At 45.7% G+C, this 22,598-nt stretch overlaps 1 protein-coding gene across 1 annotated transcript in view; it reads left to right on the forward strand.

Annotated features, from left to right (window-relative positions):
* Window positions 1–22,352, forward strand: part of PTGFRN (prostaglandin F2 receptor inhibitor) — a 97,326-nt gene extending 74,974 nt beyond the window's left edge. The window contains exons 7-9 of the mRNA XM_067546305.1: window positions 258–365; window positions 9,639–9,944; window positions 15,409–22,352. Of these exons, the coding sequence (XP_067402406.1) occupies window positions 258–365; window positions 9,639–9,944; window positions 15,409–15,575 (581 nt within the window). The 3' untranslated portion in view covers window positions 15,576–22,352. The remainder of the gene's footprint in view (window positions 1–257; window positions 366–9,638; window positions 9,945–15,408) is intronic.
* The last annotated feature ends 246 nt before the right edge of the window (window positions 22,353–22,598 follow it).

A 22,598-nucleotide genomic window follows, 5' to 3' on the forward strand; every position in this document is an offset into this window, starting at 1 on the left:
TACTTGTCTCTCTGAATCAGTAGAGGACTTCAGAGCTGGTAATTGGTACTTTCTAGCAGCATGAAATTCAGTTTCCTAAAGAATGTGTAAGTGGTTCCGTAAATCTTCAGTCTGGTAGCAGAGGCAATATATTAGACATTGGACATCAAAGTGCTTCACAAGCTAACCTGGATTGTTTTAAGCACTGGTTAATAGCTTTTGGGTAGCACAAAGAAGGAACCTTGAATGAATAATGGGATTAAATTGTTATCTTTTAGGTCCCATGTTTAATGTCTCGGTGCATTCGGACAACCCGACGGTTTACCAGGGCGAGCTGGCAGATCTGCTCTGCATTGTCACTGTCGAAGGAGTAGTGCCTGAGCCAGGTATGTTACTGAACTTCATTTTGTTTTTGTTTTTTGGAAATATCTCAATTACCTTCACTGTACTGTACAACACTGGCAATTGGGACACTACTAGAATAGTTCTAGAAATCAAGAACCACCACAAAGCCCCATAGTACTAATCAAAACAATGGAGGATACAGAAGCTATAGGCCAAAAGGTCATATGTAAATATATATAAAGCAAACTGGTAGGTTCTCAGTTTGTATCCTGGTGAAGAGGTGTCCTCATCACAAACCTCCGTCGCTGTTTGCACCAACTAACCCCATTGCTGGCAGTCTCAGCAAAGAGCCAAAGGAGTGAATGGGCCCAATCATCGTTAGTTAGGAATGAGGTTCATTGGCAGGGCAGTGTGGGAAAAATTGTATCTTCCGTGGATAGTCATTAAATCTCCACGCATCAGCTTAATACTGTTTGCCCAGCACTAAACCGGCTTTATATCTCGTTTTTACTATTTTTAGTTTTAGCCAAGATGCTAAAAATCCTTTCTCAATGCTGGTCTCTTTAGTGATGAGCTTGCTTCTAGATTCAGGAGCTTTTGTATGAAATACCAAGAAGAAATGTTGAACTCTGCTCATTGCTGACATGGCGGGATGCACACTGAATGCAAACCTTGTAAGGTTGTGAAGTTCAGAGAAGCACTCAAAGTTCAGATGCTTACTTGACACTAGCTTGGCTGATCCCAGTTTGAGTCAAAAATGTCACGAAAATAGCTTTGATATATTTATGTTTTGAGAACTCAAAAAGCTAAAATAAAGAAAAACACCCCAGGTGCAGTATGAGTTTTGGGTGAAGGTTTAGCTTGGTTTATGTTCTCTTTAAATTGTCCCTGTTTGTTATGTAAATTGGTACATGTGACACTTATGACCTCTGTAAGCATGATGCTTCTCCAAAAATGAAGAATAAGTCTTTAGTAGAGAAGCTTGGAACACAATGTACTAAGAGTTAGTCAAGACCCACCACCTTATAAAGTTCCAAGCTAGCCAGGTATATATGAATATAGAGGCGTATGCAGTCTGCTGAATTACTGCTCTGTGCTGCCTGTGAAAATCTGAGTGGTGACTGTAGTGGGAATTGTGGAAGCCTGGTTTGAGTGTCTTCTTTGAAGTGATAGGCAGGGAGAAAGTTGAGTAAACTAGTGTTGACAAGATTCGTAGCCCTGGAGAATACACAGTCTGCAGCAATATAATTGTGTTCTTTATGTGCCCCAATCTGTCCTTATTGTGCTTTGCAGAAGCCCCCTCTAGGAGTCAGAGAACAGTTCAGTATCCCTGGCCTGTTTTCAGTCCTTGGTGCCTCTGAGATTTCCAACAAGGAGACCAGTCAGTGTCCATTGTAGTGAGGCTTATTATATGACTGTTGTGGGGGGTATGTGGAGAATGAGAGATTGGAGGTATCTGGACAAGGGGTGGAAGGATAATAGAGAGCAGAGGTTTACACTGGAAAAGTGGCCTCTGCAGAGAACTGCCCATTCCTATGGCCAAGGTGTGAATTGTGCAGTCTCATTGGAGGGGCGATGCTTACTGAAATCATTGATAGTGCTGAGAATTAGAAACGTCCTTGTCACCTAGAGCAGTTTCCAGTATCAGAGCATTGAAGGTTTTTGTAACCGATTCTGCTTCTGGGAATTGTCTCATTGTGCTGGCAGATATCTGCTTCTGCAGTTTCTTAGATCTAATAACAGCTGGGCAAACAGATCCATATTTTTATACAGTGGACATGCACAGCGGGGAATGACTAAGGGTGGAATTGACAGATGTCCAAGTGACTTAGTCAATGGTCTGTGCAAACACTGTTTAAGAAATTTGGGATTCAAACCAGCCTCATCAGTGTCCTCATGGAGAAGCCAATCTGGGCCCTTCAGATGTGCTTAAGAAACTGGCACCTCTCCAGCCCTCTGCTGGACCTGTGGATAGGAGTCTGGAGCTAGGAGGAGCAGCTGGAATGCACACCAGCAGCTGCAAGAGGTACAAACTTTCCTTATAGGCCCAATCTTTGCAGCCTTGACAGATTCAGTGAGCCAGGGCAATGGGATGGCATAAAGAACTAGGAATGAGACAAGGAGCCTTTCTGGGTTCGCAACCACCTAACAGCAGTAGTCACTAAAGGTTTGCTGATATCTTTTCAGCCAGTTGGTGGCCTGTCCTGTTTTTAGTGAGCCGTCTCTCCATATTGCAAAATTTAATTAACAGCTGGAATTGCTAACCCAATCTTAACAGAGATTCCAAGGAAATGAATAGACCATGGAAAATGAAATCCTTCTGGAGGGAATCCCCCCTTTCCCCTCCTCCCTCAATTAGGACTAATGCACAATGCTGGGGAAAGTTTGCTCTAACTGAATACATACTGCCAGAATTAATGTACTTTCTGGGTTGATTTGGGGAAGGGATTCTGAGTCTCCTTGAGATAACTGGAGCAATTTAATACAAGTCCCCCTCTGCATCATGATGTGGGAAGTTTAAGTGAAAGCAGAGGAGACACCATTGCTCTCCCAGCTGTCTCCTTAACATGCGTAGAGAGGTAACATTAACCATGGCCCAGCCTGCATCTCCTGGGATATCACAGAAGTCAAGTCTCCATATTAAATAATTGCTGTTCTGGTTTCTAATGTTGCAGAATTGTTCATTCTAGGTCCTCTCTCATGAACACAGAAGGGCCAATGGATTTCTGAGGATCTTTTTTTAAAGTGAGCAGCCATGTTGTTGAGGGCATTCAGCACAAATCTGGGATTAACGATTTTCATTTAAACTTTGCAGCTCTCCTTCATAAGTGTGTAATTCTAATAGATGTTTATATTTCATGGAGTAAGGTAGGGAAATGTCTGGGGTGATATGTTTACACAGTCCTTAATTTTTGTAGCCACATGTGCAAAGTGCTGTCAGGACGATTTTGAAATATTTGCAGTGCTGAGAGAAGCCCTTCTCTTTATCTGTCAGCCTACCTCCCCTCCGTTGCACCCAGGATCAATTAGTGTACTGTGACAAACGGCCGGCTTCACCCTAGTGGGTCTCGCGCTTTTGCCTCTTGTAGCGGGCCAGGGAGTCGCCAGTTACCCCGTCTCCCCAGGGAGGGGGGTAGGGACCCGGACCTGCCCGCTCCTCTGGGTCCCAGCCCAGGGGCCCTATGAGTAGCAGCTATGAGCTACTGACACCGTACTCGCAGATGCAGTCTTTTTCCCCTGGGCTACTTTTCCCCCCTCAGTCCTTCTGGCCTCTCAGGCCTTGCTTCCTTGCTGCCTGTACTGAGCTTCCTGACCCAGGCCCCTGTACTCCCCCTCCTGGGCTCAGTACCTCTCAGGACTCCTCCGCTCTTCCATGCCACCCTGTACTCCTGTCTGCTCCTCAGCACAGCACAGCAACTCCTCCAGCTCATGCCCTGTCTGTCTGGAGCAGAGGGGGTTTTATCCATGCCTGGCTGGGCCTTAATTGGCCTCAGCTGCTCCTAATTGCCCCCTCATGACTCCTAGCTAGTCTTCAGGGAAGAGAGCCCTGAGCTTTCTGGGGCTTACATACCTCCCGTGGAGCACTCTCCTACTGCCCTCTGCCCTCCCTATATCACAGTCCTTATAGTAAACTGGTTCTAGGTCACACTTGGGGGGGGCAGTGTAACTTGTCTGTTAGCTCTACATTTATCCATTGTTAAAGGCACTTTTGGGTGTGCCTCTCAGTGCTCTTCTGTGGCTGCGGCACTATTCAATGAAGTGCGGCTGCTTCTTTGAGCCTCATAATGGAGTGTGCATTACTGAGGGTAGGGACGCTGGAACATCTGTCCCTCGTAGATTCTTCATCTGGAAGAGCCATTCTGTTAGTTTAACTGTGGCGACTGGTGGGCTGAATTCAAATGAAAGAAAATTTTATTTTACTCCTTTGAGTATAGTAGTGCATCTGGTGCCTCAATGGCAGAGTCTCTTCTATTAAAGAGTCTCTTCTATAAAAATTTGCATTCTAACAGATAACCAATGTCTCCCAAATGACCCTTTCACTGGGCTGTATTCTCAGGTATTTAAGAGCTTTACTTTCTCTCTCTGAAAGAATAGTTTGTATGCTCCAGACAGACCCAGTGAGTGCCCTGGAAAATGAACAAAGCCAGCTTGTTCACTCTATCTTGAAGTGGTACTCTCAGCTCTCTAGGAAGCCCTATTCAACCTCATTTAAATTTTAGTAAACAAAAAGGGGTTTCAAAACTGATTCAGCACAATAGTAAGATGTTAAAGGAGCTCCATTCTGTCAAGTGGAAGTTCATGGTGTCTAGTAGCTGGTCTGGGAATAGGATTCACTATCTTGAGAACTGATTGGCCAGGAAAATAGCTAAAACCCAGACAGCTTAGTCCTGTGTGTCAAATTGGAATATGCATAAAGATGTGCTTTACATGTTGATGATTCTACCCAGCCTGGAGGGAGAAAGCAGGGCACCATTAGTCTATGTGTAGAGAGGACCTGAAAGTTTCATATCCCAAAGGGATCAGCAGCTCCCCGGGATTTGTACTGGGATGTTGTGTTTCTCCATCATAATATCCCAGGGAGCATTTAGTCTCCCGTTTCCTGGTGCCTGACATTTACTAATATGAGACTGTATGGTAGGGGCAGGGAAGAAATGCGGTGAATTTTTGGGGATGGGGATCTGTTCCAGTAATCCAAAAATGACACTTGTCTGAGCAACTGACATGGGGATGGAGGAAGGATTTTCTTGCTTTTCAGGATCCCAGTGTATAACCAAATATTTCAATTAAAGAGCATATTTATCAGCTCCTGGGAGCAGCTGGACGTGTTTGCTACTAATCTTTAGAGAACACCCAACTCATGTCCTGCTGTTGCTAAATTTCCCCATATTTTGTAATGTGAAAAATCAGACAAAACTCAGGAATAAAGCAAATGACTGTGGTACACAGCCCCTTCAAGGGATGTAGGAATGAGGAAATCTTTCAGGCATCCACACTTTCCCTCTGTTTCTCTGTGTGTGTTGGTATAGAGTCACTAATTGCGCACTGTGTATACTGATTAATAAGATATGTTGGCATAATACTATTATGCTACATTGTAATTACAAAAGATAGATTTGGCAATCTCAAAATGACAGCAAGATCCTGTAACTTTCAACTCATTATCTCTGTATGAAGGGAAAAGAGAACCTCAAATTAACAGCGTATTTTTTAATAGAAAACAATTCTTCAAGAGTATGAACTTGGCTGAGAAGTTAAGGACTTGTTTGTTTAAATCTTATTCTGCAAGTGTAACCTTCTGTGGCTAGGGGAGGCAATGGTTCAGAGCTGAGTCACCTTTGATGTCAATTATCCTGGAAAATGTCCGTGTTCTTGCTATAACTGGATCGAGCTTGTCCGAAGTACAGCATGTGACAGTAAGAGGAATTCATACATAATGTATGTCTTCAGAGATTGGATGAAGGATATGTGGACCTGTTACCTTGGGTCACAGTTTCAAACTCAATCCAGCTTGGTGAAGACAAAAAGCTGATGGCTGTCTTAATGATCTTTTAAATGAGTGGGTAGTTCTCAATCTGGCTTCTTGTGGAAAGGTGCCCACTACCACATTTGGCATGAAAACGGGCCTTCTTTTTAGCAGTCTCTGCAGAGGTTAAGAACTGACTAGGCTATGGAGATGGAGCTCTTTCCCTGGAGATGGTCTGTCCAGGTGCAGGAGGCACACTGATGGTGAAGGGAGCAGGCAAGACAGAGGATGAATCCTGGCCCCATTGAAACAAATGGGAATTTTTCCATTGACGTCAGTGGGGCCAGGATGTCACCTTGAGTAACTAAAAGTAGCCTCTGCAGTTACAGGAAGTAGTCCTTGTAGGTCACGCCTATCTGTCAACAAACATGTGTCAAGGCATAAACTGATTGCCAGGTAGAGTTGGGAAATGTTTCCCTTCTGTAGAACTGCAAAATATGCCAGGTACCTTTACGGGGGTTCTGTCATCTTCTGGTATTGGCCACTGTTGCTGTCAGGATAGTGAACTTGCTGGGTGAATGGACTATTTGGAGATGCCAGTGTCTCTGTTGCTATATAATGTGCCCTTATCTGCTGTACAGAAGACATTGTGCAAGAAAGTGGGATGTTTATTCCATAGCATTTATTTGCTCCTGCTACATATTTGAATCCTGCTTATGGATAATTCCAGGGCAATTAATCATATTACAGACAGAATTATCGCCTCCAGTAGGAGGATAAGTAACAGGATTTGAAATGCAATATGTAGCTATTAGAGAGACAAGGTAGGTGAGGTATAGCAGGGTCACACTGGCCCCCCTTGCTGCTCAGAGCCTCTGCCCCACAAACCACGTGCAGATCACATCTTCATGCTCCCAGTAGTGCTCTTTATTCACATGTTTTTTCCTACCACCAATTATTTACAAGTCCAGTCCGGACTCAGGGGCCACACAGTTCCAGCCCCTCACTCAGGGCAGCTCCCCTCCAACTGAGGCTTCTCCCTCCCAGGCTGACCGCTCACCCCTCCCTCCCTCCCTTTCTCTCTCCCTCCTGTGAGGCTCTGGTGAGGCCCCTTTGAGCTCCTTCCTGTGAGCCTTTAAAGGGCTGGGCTAATGAGCATACCAGCTGCTCCCTGTTAGCCCAGTCCCCGCAGGCTCGCTCAGCTGGCTCCACTCCCCTGTTGATTAGGGTTCCAGGGGCAGAGAGCTGGCTCAACCTTCAGTTCTCAGCCAGCACCCTGTCACACGAGGCAACGTCTTTTATTTTACACAGAGCTTTTCTTCAGGTCCTTCTTGAGACATGAAGAAGAGCTCTGTGTAAGTTCAAAAGCTTGTCTCTCTGACCAGCAGAAGTTGGTCCAATAAAAGATATTACCTCACCCACCTTGTCTTTCTAATATCCTGGGACCATCACGGCTACAACAACTCTGCATACATACATAGATGTGACACCTGCTCACTGCAGATGAGCTGAGGTGCTGTGCACTACACGTTTAGGGTAGGGGCTAGGTATTGAGATCCAAGCCCAAATCAGGACTAACGGTTGTGTTCAAGTTTGATGGTGCTGATATCCTGCAAAATGTTAAGTGATATTTCGGTTGGACCTTATTCAGACCTGGAAAATGTGGGCCTTTTCCAGTTTTAGATTTGATGTGGATCCAAAATTGCAGAGGCTGGCTTAGATATGGGAATTCACCTTGTTCATATTCAGTATCTCCCCTCCACACACACACGCACCCCCCCAACACCAATCTGTATCCAAAACTCATCAGGATTTGAGCTTCAATTTTGATCCACTTACTTGCTTAATGTGTAGGGGAATAAGAGATGTAGAAGCAGCAGATTTGTGTCGAAGGCTCTGTCCCGATTACACTCAAAGCCTGCTAACTGCTACTACATCTGAGGTACTTGTGTGGTTAGCAGAGCTCACACAGTTCCCTTTGTCTGCGTGGGCTACTAATGATTTAGTGAAGTACAGTATTATATGTGTGCCATGTATTATCTAGAGCCAGCTGACTACAATGTGGGCAGGCACAGTGCACCTCAGGATAAAATCCCTGACTCTGGTGATCAAGGAAATAGTGTTAGACCCCGCCTGCTTATCTTCCTGAAATTGTGGATAAGTCGGGTAGAGAATGGTCCTTCCCACCCCTATCATCGCTACACACAGATTATGATATCTTGATGTTGCTGTTAGATGACATCCATCTTCAGCAGGGGCATTAGACAAGTTTCAGTGTTAAATTATAGTTTTTTATGGTCTCTTTCTTTAGCAGCCTTCTGTATGTTACTCCTATGTAATAGCATCCATGCTTGTTTTCTGACCTGCTCTGTGGTGCGCTGGGGCATTAACATAGAGGATGTTGCAGGGATTAAATTGCATCTTCAGTTGCTAGCCTAATAGGGTTAAAAGTGCAGATCTGCTAAATGGATCAATATGATCTTGTATGAGCCCGGAAAGGGACAATTATACTGATAGACTCTGACTACCTGTCAACCAGTGTTAGTGGTGGAAGTCACTACAAAGACACTTGGTAGATTATCCTCTGTGCAAGGCATAGTCCCTGATGACATATAACTAAAGTAAAACTATGGAAGAAAGATGGGATGCATCATGGGCAGGATGTGAAGGCAAATATTTTGTGATATTGTGTGTTGTTCTGTGAGCAATTCTAGCATGCTTATCACTGTGATATCTGGGGGTTTGCCTTTTTATGTTGCACACACTATTTACAGTTGGGAGGTTGTGTTTTTTCGGGGAGAGACTTTCTGGCTTCTCTGCAAGCACGAGAGACGAGACAAGGGCAAGGGCATTGCTATTGGGCGACTGTTTCCAAACAAACGTCTCGCATTCCGCTCCTCAGCTCGGGTGCTTTAGTTTCATCATGTGGGAGTTAAATGTCTGATCCTGACTCTAGGCTTGCTTTGCAAAAACTCTCACCTAGGAGATGAAATTTGAGATTTCAGTTTATCATATCAGGAAAAAGACAAAAACAGAAGATCTCCTGCTGTCCCCCAGTAAGTAATCCTGGCCCTCCCCCAACTATCCATACCTTCTTACAGTTGTACCCCAACCCAACTTTGTAACACTCTTATCCTCCCAATGGGTACCTGCATGACCTACCCACTTTCCACTAGCTGCTAAACCTGTGCTTTGACAACATCTTAATCCCATTCCTCTTCAGCTGCTATACACTCATGTGCTGCCCTCTACTCTCTACTAGAGCCCTGCAGTGTGACCCTCCCCGCCACATCTGCCTGTCCCCCTGCAGTAACCCTCTCACTACCCTTCCTATGGTCCAATTGACAGCCGTTGCCAATCCCTACAAAAAATCTCTTGCTACCATCCCTGAAAAAAGCCCCAACCTTCCCAAGTGTCCTAACAGAGACTCTTCCCTTTTTGCTACCTCTGCTTTAGCAAGTGCCCAGGACTCCCAACATCTATATGTCGTAATCAGATAGCATTCTATGGATTAATCCCATATATTGATTCCAGCCTATTTAGAGTTCCCTGCACTAATAATCTTCCTTGTGTGTCTGGTCAGTTCAGAAATGAGGTTAACTGCCTTAGAGTTCATGCATTCACGATACCACCTGCATTGTAGTTCTTTTGTGATTTACCCTGTTTGTGCTGGAAAGCTGGGTCAGCAAAGAGCAGGGTGTACTAGGAAAAAATGGTATTTTCAGTCATTTGGTTATAATGCTTCTTTATGTTCAGAGACGTCAGACTGTGCTCATTTGCTGACTAAGTGACACTGTAAATATCCTTGAGCTCACGATCCTTGCCAAATTCTGTTTGTCTTCAAACTCAGATGATATGTCCTTCGACGTCTCCTGGTTTGCTGTTCGTTCCTTTGCACTGGACAGAGCCCCTGTCTTGCTAGCGTCGTTGGATCGGAAAGGGATTGTGACCCAGGCCAAGAGGAACTGGAGCAGTGACGTCAGCCTGGAGAGGATCAGCCCCCTGGAGTTCCGGCTGCGGGTGCATGGCTGCGAAGATCAGGACTTCGGCAACCATTACTGCACAGTAATCCCTTGGGTGCGATCAGCCATGGGTGTCTGGCAGCGGGAACCAGAGATCCAATCCAAGCCCATATTCATATCTGTGAAGATGGATGGTAAGGATTTTAGAGGCTTTCCTTTTTTAGATTGGGGAATGTATTTGCCACACTCCTGTTGGGGCCCTAAGGTACCCACTATTCCCCATTCTACACCACTCCCACGTTGGAGGCTCCTGCGTTGTAGCCTCCTCCTTTCTGCTGAAGATGACTGCACAGGGCAGACCAGAGCCCATCCGTGCACCTGCTTTATTCTGCCAATGGGGGTGGTGGTGTTCAGTGATAATACTTTACCCCTTATTGACGATGACAACACATGTAATGCCATGTGCCTAATGTGTATTGACATAGAACTAGAAAAACTTGTAATAACTCAGCAACTGCCTCTAAATATGAAAAGTGCCAGTTATATCTGCAGTTACACTTTGCATTTGCTGTCACATGTTAAACTTTTAATTCCTGATCATACAGTGTGCCCAGGCCAAAAGGTATCATACTTATAAAAACAAAGCTTTCCCTTTTCCTAACCCATTGAGTGGCCTGATACTTTGCACATCCATAGAACCTTTTAATCAAGTCTCTTAACACATTTTGCAAATGTTAACTAGCCCTGATGCTGCCCACACAAAGGCAGCATTAGATCATGCCTGTGTTACAAACTTTAGTCGATGCACATTCAGTGTAAAGCCAGCACAGTTAGTATATCGCTTGTGTGCAGATAACTTCTTGCATTGGCCCTACATGTACACACCGAGAGCTTGTACTGATGCAAAATGCAGTGCAGCATGGGTAGGCTTCCCAGTGAGCCATGCACTGCCCTCTGGTACAATGCCTTTTAGGGAATTTTTGCAATGTGCTGTGGGGCACACACATGAGTTGTGGGGGAAGGGGAGCAGGGGTCAAGTTCCCATCATGCAACTTCCTCATCTCATAATGCCATCTCTATCCCATAATTTTTGTGCCTATTTTTTAAAATCCCACAAACCTGCACAGCACTTGTCAGTGTTCCGCCATCTCTGACAGAAGCATGGAGCCTGCACAGCCGTGTACTGTTGTCATGTACATTGCAAACACAGAACGAATGATCCTCCAGTATTTGCAGAGGTCTGCAGGAAGTACTGCTACAAAGCGGTGTGTGATGATTTCTTTGAGGAAAGACTACCAAGGGGGACAGCAAAAAACAATTCAAGGTTGTTGGTGGCATTCACAGAGCAGCTGCAGATGATGGGGTGCCTCTCTGGGCCTGAAAAGCGAGCACTGACTAGTGGGATCAAATCGTAATGAAGGTTTGGGATGAGCAGTGTCTGCAGAACTTTTGGATGGGTAAGGCTGCATTCCTGGATCTGCGTGCTGAGCTTGCACCAGCAATCCAATGCAGGGACCCCAGAATGAGAGCTGCATTGGCAGTTGAGAAGTGAGTGGTGATAGCACTGTGGAAATTTGCAATGCCAGATTGCTGCTGGTCAGTGGGAAATAATTTTGGAATTGGAAAATCCACAGCGGGGGGCCACTTTCATGCAAGTGTTTAGGTGCATTCGTTGTATCCTAGTACACGAGACTGTGTTTTGGGGCAATGTACAGGAAGGACATCGTGGATGGATTTTCAGCTATGGGTTTCCCAAACTGTGGCACACACATCCCTATTTTGGCCCCAGCCCTTCTTGGCACAGAATATATGAACAGAAAGGGCTACTCTTCTATTGTTATGCAAGCACTGATGGATCACCGGAGATGCTTCACTGCTATCGATGTGGGCTGGTCAGGGAAGGTACATGATGCTTGCGTCTTTAAGAATGCAGAATTGTTCAGAAGGCTGCAGCCAGGACACTTCTTCCCGACAGATGGATTACCATTGGCAGTGCTGAAATGCTAATAGTGATGTTGGGGGACCCAACCTAACCTTTGCTCCTTGGTTTATGAAGCCATACACTGTCCACCTTGACAGCTCCAAGGAAAGATTCAACTACCGGCTCAGCAGATGCAGAATGAGAGTTGAATGTGCTTTCAGCAGATTGAAGCGATGCTGGCAGTGTTTCTCAATGGTTATAGCTTCCTGCTGTGTCCTGCATGATATCTGTGAGGCAAAGATGGAAAAGTTGCTGCTGGGGTGGAGGACGGAGGTGGAGCAGCTCTCGGCTGACTTTGAACAGCCAGACACAAGCACCATTAGATGAGCACAGTGTGGAGCTACTCAGTGGAGGGAGGCCTTGAAATAACACTTTAATCGTCAGCCACATCAGTATGGTGCGGTGGGCTGGGCTTCATCTGGCCCTGATGTTTGGGGGTTGTTAGGAAATGGGTGGAGCTTGGTGTGCATTTATGTTCGTCTTCTAATAAGCCGATGAATTATGCAGTGCTCACTGTGCATTTATAATTATTACACTGGGTTTTTCACTGAACCTGTGAATTCTGTGGCTCTGGTCTGTTATGAGTCAGGTGCACTTTGAGTGGCGTTAGACATACTGCAGAACGTTATGAAGTAATAAAGATGAATTTATTGCCAAAAAATAAAAATTTATTGCATATCAAAAACCATGCCAAACAGTAATGTGCAATTAAAAACTCAGACAGTGCAAAATTATAAAATTAAATTAACTGAACAGAACTTTAAAATCAGAACAGTGGAAAACATTCATGTCCACGCCAGTCCGTTTTTGTCAAACATACACCAACACTGACCTGTGAGAGCCAGCGTTGGTGTATACGTGAAGCTGTGGTTTTCCTTACTGTCCCCTAGCATGGAGTGGTAGGGGCAGCCATGCAGCCCCTGATGCAAGATGGTGTGTAGGGAGCTGCTGAAATGGAGGTCTCCGTGGACTGTGAAGGGAGGTGAGCCCATGACCGGTGGATCTGTAGGTAAACAAGATTCTGCAGTATTTGTGTCTGCTGCTTGAGAATCCCCATTATGTTAGTGCATCTCCCTCTCCTTTTCCTGATGGGACTCCTGTATCTTTCTGCTGTCCACTCTTTCCTTCTCTAGGCTGTTTGCTATATTCACCCTCCAGGCCCTCTGTTCACAGTATGATGTACCACTGACTTTCAGGGTCTTGGTGAACATGTCCTCCTTAGTCCGCTTCTTTCTCTTCCTCCTGAGGGTTGGGAGTGGAGATGGCAAGGCTGTACTGGCAGCAGCTACAAAGAAAACAGATGTATCATATTTACAGGCACAACAAAAAGCAAAAGTTCTCCAGAATTACCTTCCTTATTTCCGTAAAAGTTTTAAAGCAAGACCTCGTTATTGACACTTTGGAGCACCTCTGCACAGCACCACTTTCCAGCAGCAGCCATGGTGACAATGGCCCGCTAGGGGCAAGGTGGGGGAATCAGGAGGGAATTGTTCGGTTGTGTAAAGCAATACAATTTTAACACCTATTTCCATGGATGTGAGGACAGGGCAATGGCACTGAGTAATGGCATTAATTTCCACAGGCAGCAATGATTTATTTTGCTCTTGAGAGTCACAAAGGCACAGAGAACACAGCAGCTGCTGGTGTCCTGAACCCATCTGGGTCCATGTGCCATTAGCCTGTTTATTGCAATGGTGCCTGCCAAAGTCATCAAGGAGTGACGTGGGAAAGTGAACTACCATGGCGGAAGAAATAAGGCTGCAATCCCTAAAAACCTTCGGGGGAGAGAGGATTGAAGAGTACCTGCATGGAAGTTTCATCGCGATCTCTCAGGAAGATACAAAGGACATCCTTGTGTACTTAAACGACGTCGTGCATGCCCCCCGCTGCCTAGCTCAATAGGAGAATGAAACGCAGATAACGCTGCCTCTGTTTGCTGTACCTTTACCTCTTCTTGTATGAGTAAAACAGTCCAAAGTAGATGTCCGTACCCTGCTAACTTGAGGTTGGGCCAGGTGTCATCTCTGCCTTTAAACACGGGACAGGAGAATGCGTGCACATGCTTACCCTGAGGCTCCTTCCACTGTATCGGGCTCATTTATGCTTGGCTGGCGGGACTGATGGTGCAGTGGTGGTGGAGGCTCCAAGATCCTGGCTCATGGCATAGGTGGACTCCTGCTGCGTCTCCCTTCTCCTCACTATTTATGGCAAGGGTCTCTGTCTTGGGCTCCACTGAGGTATCCATGGTGGTCTGCAAGGTGCTTGTGGGATCTTTGCCAAGTAAGGCCCTGCAGCTCATTATAAAAGCAGCAGGTCTGCTTCTCAGCACCAAGTAGACTGTTGGTCTCCCTGGCCAGCAACTCGCCTACAGCTGAAGCTGTGAAACAACGGACTGAGACCCATCTAGGTACTTCATGTGATCCAGAGGAACTGTACAAGTCTGCAAACTCCACAATATTGTTAAGAATCTGATACATACGGACTTTGAAGTCATTTGTATGTATCTGATCGGTTTGATCGTTTAACATTTCTCTTGTTTGTTTTTTTCCTTTTATAATAAACCTTTAGTTTTAGTGACTAAAGGATTGCCTGGCAGCGTGGTATTTTGGGTAAGATCCAAACTTATATTGATCTGGTAACATGATTGACCCCTTGGGGGTCAGGAGAACATTTTTGGTAAAGGGAATAGAGGTTAATAACTTCTCCCTTTATTGGACCTAGTTGCTAATTGGGGGCCAGAAACTGAAATGCAATGAAGGGGGCTGTGTAACTTCTTGTTATCTAGCTTCTTGATAACCAGTGTGGAGGATCCGAAGCACTGTTTGTGACTGGTTGGTGAATCTAACTGCAGTGTTAGCCACCAGTTTGGGAGAATCTGATCTCCTTTTGCAACCTGCCCTGACTTTAGCATTTTCAGGTGGGCTGCCCTAGGCACAGATGGGTCACACCCCTGGTGGAGCTAATCCTTCAATGAATATTGCTTGTCCATACCAGCCAGAGAGAGAGCTGCAGTTGTCAGACTCTGCATGAGCCTCCTGAAGCATTGTGCCTCTTGGGTTGACTTACCTAATCCCCTGAATGGGCCCTCATTCCAGACCCTCCATTTTACTGGATTGCTGGGTGGTCAGCACCTCTGAAAAGCAGGCCATTTATTGGGGCACCTCAATATGGACTGGATTGGAAACTGCGAGGTGGCTAAAGTGAATTTGCTTCCTAACCAGCTCTAAATCTACTTACATAGTCCTTCAAAAAGTAAGAACATTTGACTTGTCACCTGGAAGCTCTGTTGTAAAAAGGAATGGATTTCCATCCAGTTTTGTTTAAATAGTTGATGGCTGAATCTGATATGGATGCTTCTCAGGACTAACTTAACCTTTGGGGTCTCAGATTGGAGCTGGCAATCTCACAATCATATGTTCTCATGTGAGATTTTGCATCCTGTTCTTCCTGTTTTCATATGGGCTTGAGAATTACGGAGGTAAAACAAAGGGTGAGAGCTGAATTTTTCAGAACCTTCAAAATGGGGAGAGGAACTAGTATTTCTTTCTGAACTGTTTCATCTGGCCCTGGCTGACAGTTATTTTCCCTTTCTTAAGCGGAGCAAACATGTTTGGCATTTCTCTGTACACTGTATTTAGTAATTTTTTTCACTTTTTTTTTTTCTCCCTTCTTCCTAGTGCTGAATGCTTTGAAATATCCACTGTTGATAGGCATTGGTCTAGCCACCATCATTGGACTCTTATCCTGCCTCATTGGCTACTGCAGTTCCCGCTGGTGTTGCAAGAAGGAAGTTCAAGAAACCAAACGGGAGCGACGCCGGCTAATGTCTATGGAGATGGACTGAATGTGTGGGAATGAGACTCTACACATTTTGGGAGAGATTTGGGGAGTTGGCCAAAGACTGCTCTTAGACTGAGGTGTGTGACACAAAAATGCCCAGTGGACAGCATTTTTCTCTCTGATCTAAGCCAGAACCTAGAGCTTCTCCTCTCCACGTGCTAAGTACTGAGAGCACAGGCCATATGTACCAGCACAGAACTCTTCTTCCAATGACACTTTCCTTCTGACACGCAAACTATTCAGCAGCCTTCGGACAAGGTTCCCTGTTAAAACCTTTTGTCTTGTTTTTAGGATCTCTCCTTGTGTGTTAACATTGTTGGGGTGGGGAGGGAGTGTTTTATTATGATGGGCAGGGCTTGGAAGAAACATTTGCCTTTTATAAAATTAGCTGACCTGTTCCCCACCCCACCCCAACCCCCCGGCTCTCGTTCATGTCTCTGGTGCTGGGAAGGAAGCCGCAGTACGGGATGCTCTGTACTTGTCTGGCGAAGGTTCTGTGGTCAAGGGCGGGTTTATAGTTGTCAGGTATGCCCTCTCTTCCCCTATTTTCAGGGGCTTGCAATTCACTCCAGAATAGAATGTGCATAGATTGTCTCTGCCTGAGACAACTTCTTAAACTGTTTTCTTTTTAATTTTTTAAAATGGTCTTTGTGCTGGTGACAGATGCTAGCGTGGCAGCGCTTGAAAGAGAAGGTTCAGCTCCAGTATTTCCCAAGCTGGTCACAGCACAGGCCTTCCTTCCCTCCCATAGCTCCCCCACCCCACCCCCCACATCCCCCCACTGTGCCTCAGTTCTGACCCCGGGGGCCACTACGCTCTCTGTGAATGGAGGGTTCAGTCTCCATGGCCTCTCTGCTGAGACTGCCAGCAAGCACCAATTAATGGTCCTGGTGGTAGTGGCATGTTCATGAGAGGAACACCCCTCTTTTAGGAAGAGGATGGAGATCACCATATCTTTTCAGATATATGGCCAACTTGCTGTTGGCTGGAAATGATGTGGGAACCAGCCGTTATCTGTACATGGAACATGTTCTAAAGTCATTTCCGTTTTAGTCACCTAACACACATCTCTGCGATCTCTAATTTGGCAGCAAAGAGTCCATGATCTACAGTGGCCAAATTGTGACTCAGGATGGCAAAAACAGGTCATCATAGGAAGGAGCTTGATTTTTTTTAACAGGTCTCTTTGTACGTGCAGTGATCCCTGTCTTCGCAATGGGTCTCTCCATTGCTGGGCACTGCATTGGCACATCTCTCCAGGGGGTTTGAGGCATATTCATAGGTGCTATAGTATGAAAGCTCAGCTTTGGTCTTCCACACACCCCTGGCATGGCTCCTAAGGAGCTGCTTTCAGTTATCTGGGCAGCTCTGTCTTCTAGCGCAGCTGGTGTTTTTAAGCAATAAAAGTCAGACATTGTATACAAAAAAAGGACACAGATCACATATGGGGTTTGGCTAAAACCAACAAAGATGGGAAATTGGGTTGCAGCCAATGCTCCATGCTTTAGGAATAAAGTACCAATGGTAGATGAGATCATCTGCAAAAGCCAGAGGCCCCGCTGTATTATTAACTTTCTAGGATTTCATTTATTCTAGGACTTCTCTATGACTAGTAATCCATTCCGGTATATCCTCCATGGGTGCTGCAGGATCTAACCTCCTAGCTATTAACATGACTTCATTTCACAACAAAGCTAGTGGACTCTTTAACTTAGATGTATTGTAGCCACTACAAACTGCGTTTATTTGAGATGCTCATGTTCAAGTACATTTGCCCTGATTTTTTTTCAAATGCTGGCACAAGCCATTTTCCCTAAAAGGGACTGAGGCTAAGATTTTCACATGTGACTAGTTATTTTGGATGCGTGCATTTCAAAAGCAGCCTAATTTTTCAGAGAGTGAGTGCTCAGCACAATTTTTTGTAATTTGGCCCCTTTAAGGTGTCCCATGTGGTTTCTCAAAAATGGAGGCACCCAAAATCACTAGTCACACCTGGAAAATCTTGTCCTGAATCTTCTCAGCAGCATTCCCTGTTGCTAGCTTTTCCTACAGACACGTCTCATGTTTCAGTGTCCTTCCTAAGTCTGCAGGTAGACACAGCACAAAGCTGGCTGGGGAGGAACACACAGCCGTCATGGTACGAATGAGTTCCCTATGTTAAAGTTAAGACCCTGCATGTATACTCTCCAAAAAGAGGAAAGCACAGGAGGTGATTTGCTAGAGCAGGATGTCTTCCTCTCCCAGAACCAGCAGAGAATATCATCCTCTCCTGCTCTGCCTTACCACTGAGGCTTGCTGGGTACCTGGGACACTGAGTATGTTTGCCTTGATGTCCTCTTTCCCACACATAACCAAATAACTCTTATCTTTCCCACTTTAATATTTGTTTCCTCACATCGTTTGCCATTTAAAAAAAAAGAAAAAGTTCCTAGCATGTGTCTCTGTTGGGGAAGGTGGTGCGGGGGGAGGGGAAAGAGTTCTCCAAAGCACAAGTCACTTGCTCTCCTTGCAGGTTTAACCCTCATCTCTGTTGCTGTCAGTAGCTACATTTGGGGGAACGGAATAAGGCTCATAATGCATTAATATGGAATGAACAAGCAGGGAATGGCAGCACCTTCTAAACACACACTTCACGCTGGCATTTTCTCCTTGCAGAAGGAAACTCAGGGTTATTTTGGCTGGGGGCTCCTTGCCCATTAATGAAGGGTTTCCGTGTCCTTACCTAACATATTCCTTCTTCGAGTAGTGTTCCTATGGTCGATGATGCTCTTGGAGTGTCCCATGCACTCTTGATTGGAGATTTTCATTAGCAGTGTCTGGCCAGCCCGCTCATGCACCATTGATAGCCTCGGTGTGGGGGCACAAGGATATCTCAGGCTGTGCTGGCGAACCACCCCTGGGTTCCTACTCAACTGCCTCGGCACAAGGGAGTTGGCATGTCTGCTTCTTGCCTACTGTGGCAGTTATGGAGTTTCTCTTTTGTTAGCTAATTTAGCTTGTTCATTGTAATTAGTTTAGTATTGGTTTAATTTATAGAGATTTGTTGTATTTCTTCCTGGGAAATCCACCCTGTGAGGAGCATGCCCAGTTCATCAGGGTTTAAACACTACCTCTCATGTAAGGAGGATATCTCAGTCAGTGATGGACACTCCAAGTGCATTCACTGCCTGGGCAAGTCGCATGGGCTGCAGAAGTGCAACTTCTGTCTAGCCCTGAAACTTAGGGCTTGAAAAAACCCAGAGGTCAAACTTCAATTCCTTATGATGGAGCATTCCCTTTGCCCCACTTCAGAACTAGCTCAGGACCCCCTTCTCCTTGGACATCAGTCTCTGGGAGTTTCTAGCATCCCTTCCATCTCGGTGCAATGTTCTCCTGCAAAGGAGAGATCCTCAGAGTTGTCCTCCAAATCTTCTCGAAGAGGAGATCTAGTTCACCACTCAGGGATTCTCCCTGGCCAAAAACCACGGTCATTCTGAGATCTACAACCTCAGAGGGGTCTCCCTTGAGCCGACAATACCAGAGGCTTATGGCGCTTCATAGATGGCACCAATGAGGCTGAAGGCTTACACAGTACTGTGACACTTGCTAAGGGCACAGAAAGTGGAGTCAGGTTCAATGGTACCAATTTTCTACACTTGGCACCATCCCCAGCCAATGGTACCAGAATCTTCCTGGAGTCCTGTTTACCATTAGAACCATGGTGTTTTCTCACCACACCTGTACCTCAGGAACCTTTCACTTCTATGGTACTGAGCTCAAGGAAGTCCTCATTTGATACTGCAACATCTATCGGTGCCGCAGGACATCAGATACCAGAGAGACTTGGTGGTGGCAGCTGTACCAGAGTCTCTGTTGCTGGCAAGTACCGAGAACCTTTAGGTACCAAGAACCATTCGGTCTCCAGATCCTTTTACATCCCCGGTACCATCACCTCCCTCTTCTGTGGGAGTTCCTCTGTTAGAAGAAGAGGATGATGGTGATAATGATGACCATCTCTCTGCTTCTTCCGTTTCAGGGCAGGGTTCTCTGATTCAACCTGGCATTAACCCCCTCGCTCGAAAGGGCAGGGGAGATGTTCTGGGACCTCATCACTCCTGGTGGGAGCAACCCTGGATGGCACCCTCTTCCCCATATGGCCATTAAGGCCCATATTGGGATCCCTGAGCAGCCTATTGTTGGCAGTTCTGTAAGGCCATTCGGACAATAGAGAGGTCCAAGCTTCTGCTCCCCAGCAACAGAAGGAAACATTTGAAGAACAGGAGACCAGAGTGGAAAAAGAAGCCATGCCCCAAACCACCATCTCATTCTCTTAGCCAGGTGCGGCCCTGATGCCTCCTTCTCCATCAGTGGCCGATGATTTTTGACAGTTCCAGGACTTCATTAAGTGAGTGACAGACTCTCTGGAGATACCTCTTGAGGAGGTTGGAGAAGCCCAACACAAGCTGCTGGACATCTTGGACTCTGCGACACCATCTAGAGTTGTCCTCCCTATTAACAAGGCTCAGCTGGAACTTGCTAGGACCATCTGGCAAACCCCAGCTACAGTGACGCACCTACTTGTAAGAGGGCCAATAAAAATATTATGTCCCCACCAAGGACTCTGAATTCTGATTTTCTCACCCACTTCCCAATTCTCTGGAGATTGATGCAGTGAATGAGTGGGGCAAACAAAACCATTATAAATCCACTCTATATGGCAGAGACCAAAAGGCCCCAGATCTCTAAGTCACCAGCCCAGAACTCCCCGCATAGGTGACGGGAGCCCCCAGAGCTCCCAGCTTCTGTGGGTGGGACCTCCTACCCTGTGGAGGTACAACACGTGGTATTAAATAGTAGAAAATTCTCCACCAGAACTACTTATCTTCAAAATTGGACAAGATGTGGCTGCCGGCATGAAGTCTGCAATTCTGCTCCTGACTCTGCCCCACTTCTTAATTCCATCAAGTTCATGTGGTAGGCCTAACAGTCTTTTTTTACTGCTATTGAGTGGTTTTCTCTGTTTGCTCACTCCACAACAGTGAGATTCATGAAAGGCCTGGAAAGCCTCTTCTCACAGATAAAGGTTCCTAGTTCTGTGTGGACCTGAACTTAGTTCTCAAAAACCTCACAAAACTCACTTTGGAACTAATGGAGACCCACTCCTTATTGAATTTATTGAGGAAAACAGCCTTCCTAGTAGCTCAGCCTGCAGAGTCAGAGAGATTGGGGCCTTAATGGCAGATTCCACTTTCACAACATTCCACAGGGATAAGGTATCCTTATGGCCACATTCCAGGTTTCTCCCTAAAGTAACTTCAGAATTTCACCTGTATCAGAGCATGTACTTACTAGTTTTCTTTCCGAAGCTACATACTTCCAACCTAGGAACTGTTCTTCATACTCTAGATGCCAGGAGAGAGTTATCCTTCTATCTATAGAACTAAGCCATTTTGTAAATCCAATAGACTGTGTGTGTGTTTCAATTGCAGAGAGGTCAAAGAGTTCTGCCACTTCTCCCCTAAGCCACTCTCTAAATGGATTTCCAAGTGTTATTCTAGCTTGCTACCTGGCTGTCGACATTCCACCCCATCAGCGTTTTGGCGTACTTGACTAGATGACAATCTACATCCATGGCTCTCCTTAATGTTCCCATTTCAGAAATTTCCAGATCTGATGCAGCTGTTGGCAATGCAGGTCTCTCTTCTGTGATGCACTCCATTACAAAGCCCCCTCCTCCTAGGGGGACTACTGCTGGGAGTCACCAAGAGTGGAGCACCCATAGGGAGGCTACTCGAAGAAGAAGAGGTTACTCGTCCTGTGTAGGAACTGGTTCTTCAAGATGTGTGTCCCTAGGGGTGATCCACTACCCACCCTCTTTCCCATCTCTTTCACTTTCCTCTGAGACTTTGCGGTGCAGAAGGCACTGAGGGGGCAGTTGGCCCATGCAGCCTGATACAGTGTCAGTGAAGGGAAAGAGGATACCAATGGCGCATGCATGGCCTGAACGGACATGGCTAATGAAAACCTCCAAGTTCACGTGGGCACACGCGCACCAAGAGTGGAGCACCCATAGGGATGCAAATCTGGAAGAGCCACCATTACCGCACAGGGTGAGTAATCTCTTCCTTCATAGACCATACCACATCTTCCCATTCCAAGTGAAAGGAGTTGGCCACTAGATCGCACAGCTGCTAGCCTTTTGGGAGGTGGTGCTCCATCCCCCTCCCCTATTGTTGCTGTATTTTGAAAGGCTGAAATCCTTGGGGCACTAGTTCTGCGGCAGGTCTCCTCCAAGTGTGCCAATTTCTCCTCTCTTTTTATATAATGGGAATCTTGTCTCTAACTAGAAAACTAGTATGTCTTGGTCACTCCATTTTTCCATGGTTTTTTTTTTGTTTTGTTTTGTTTTCCTTTACTCCCTGTTACCACTTGTGTTTGTTTGAGTGGTCAGTATCAGAGGATTAAACCGCATGGGGTGCAACGCAAGGTTCAGTACCATCTAAGCTGCAACTCCTGGTATTAAAACCAATAGCCAAGTATGCTAAGGGCTTCTGTACATCTTACTCTGTTCACTTTGCCACATGTTTCCTACTCAGTGACATCTGGGAAATTCCTCTGTACACTTGGACTCTGAACCAGGTATTGCTTGAAAATCACTTAATAAAATGAATGGAAATTTGTAGAAAGTATACAATAAGGTGTTTGGCACAATTCTGGGATGCAGGAATTGAGTGGTTCTAATGATGCAGTGTAATGTTTCTTTTTATGTAAAAAAAATAAAGAGCGAGTCTTTTGGTAATCATTCTGTGGTCAGAATGTTCAATGTCCAGGTCAGGGGTCTATTACAGGAGTGGGTGGGCGAGGTTCTGTGGCCTGCGTTGTGCAGGAGGGCAGACTAGATGATCATATTGGTCCCTTCTGGCCTTAAAGTCTATGAGAACCTGCAGGGGCTCTTCCCAGCTACTTTGCACTCACAGCTCCTCTCAAACAGACTTCAGACATGAGCCTTGCAACCCTCTTTTCTCCCCTCCCTCACCAATTTTGTAGG

The sequence above is a fragment of the Emydura macquarii genome, unplaced genomic scaffold, assembly GCF_026122565.2.
Source record: "Emydura macquarii macquarii isolate MOO-44397 ecotype Brisbane River unplaced genomic scaffold, CSIRO-AGI_Emac_v2 contig_1119, whole genome shotgun sequence".
Classification (NCBI taxonomy): Eukaryota; Metazoa; Chordata; order Testudines; family Chelidae; genus Emydura; species Emydura macquarii.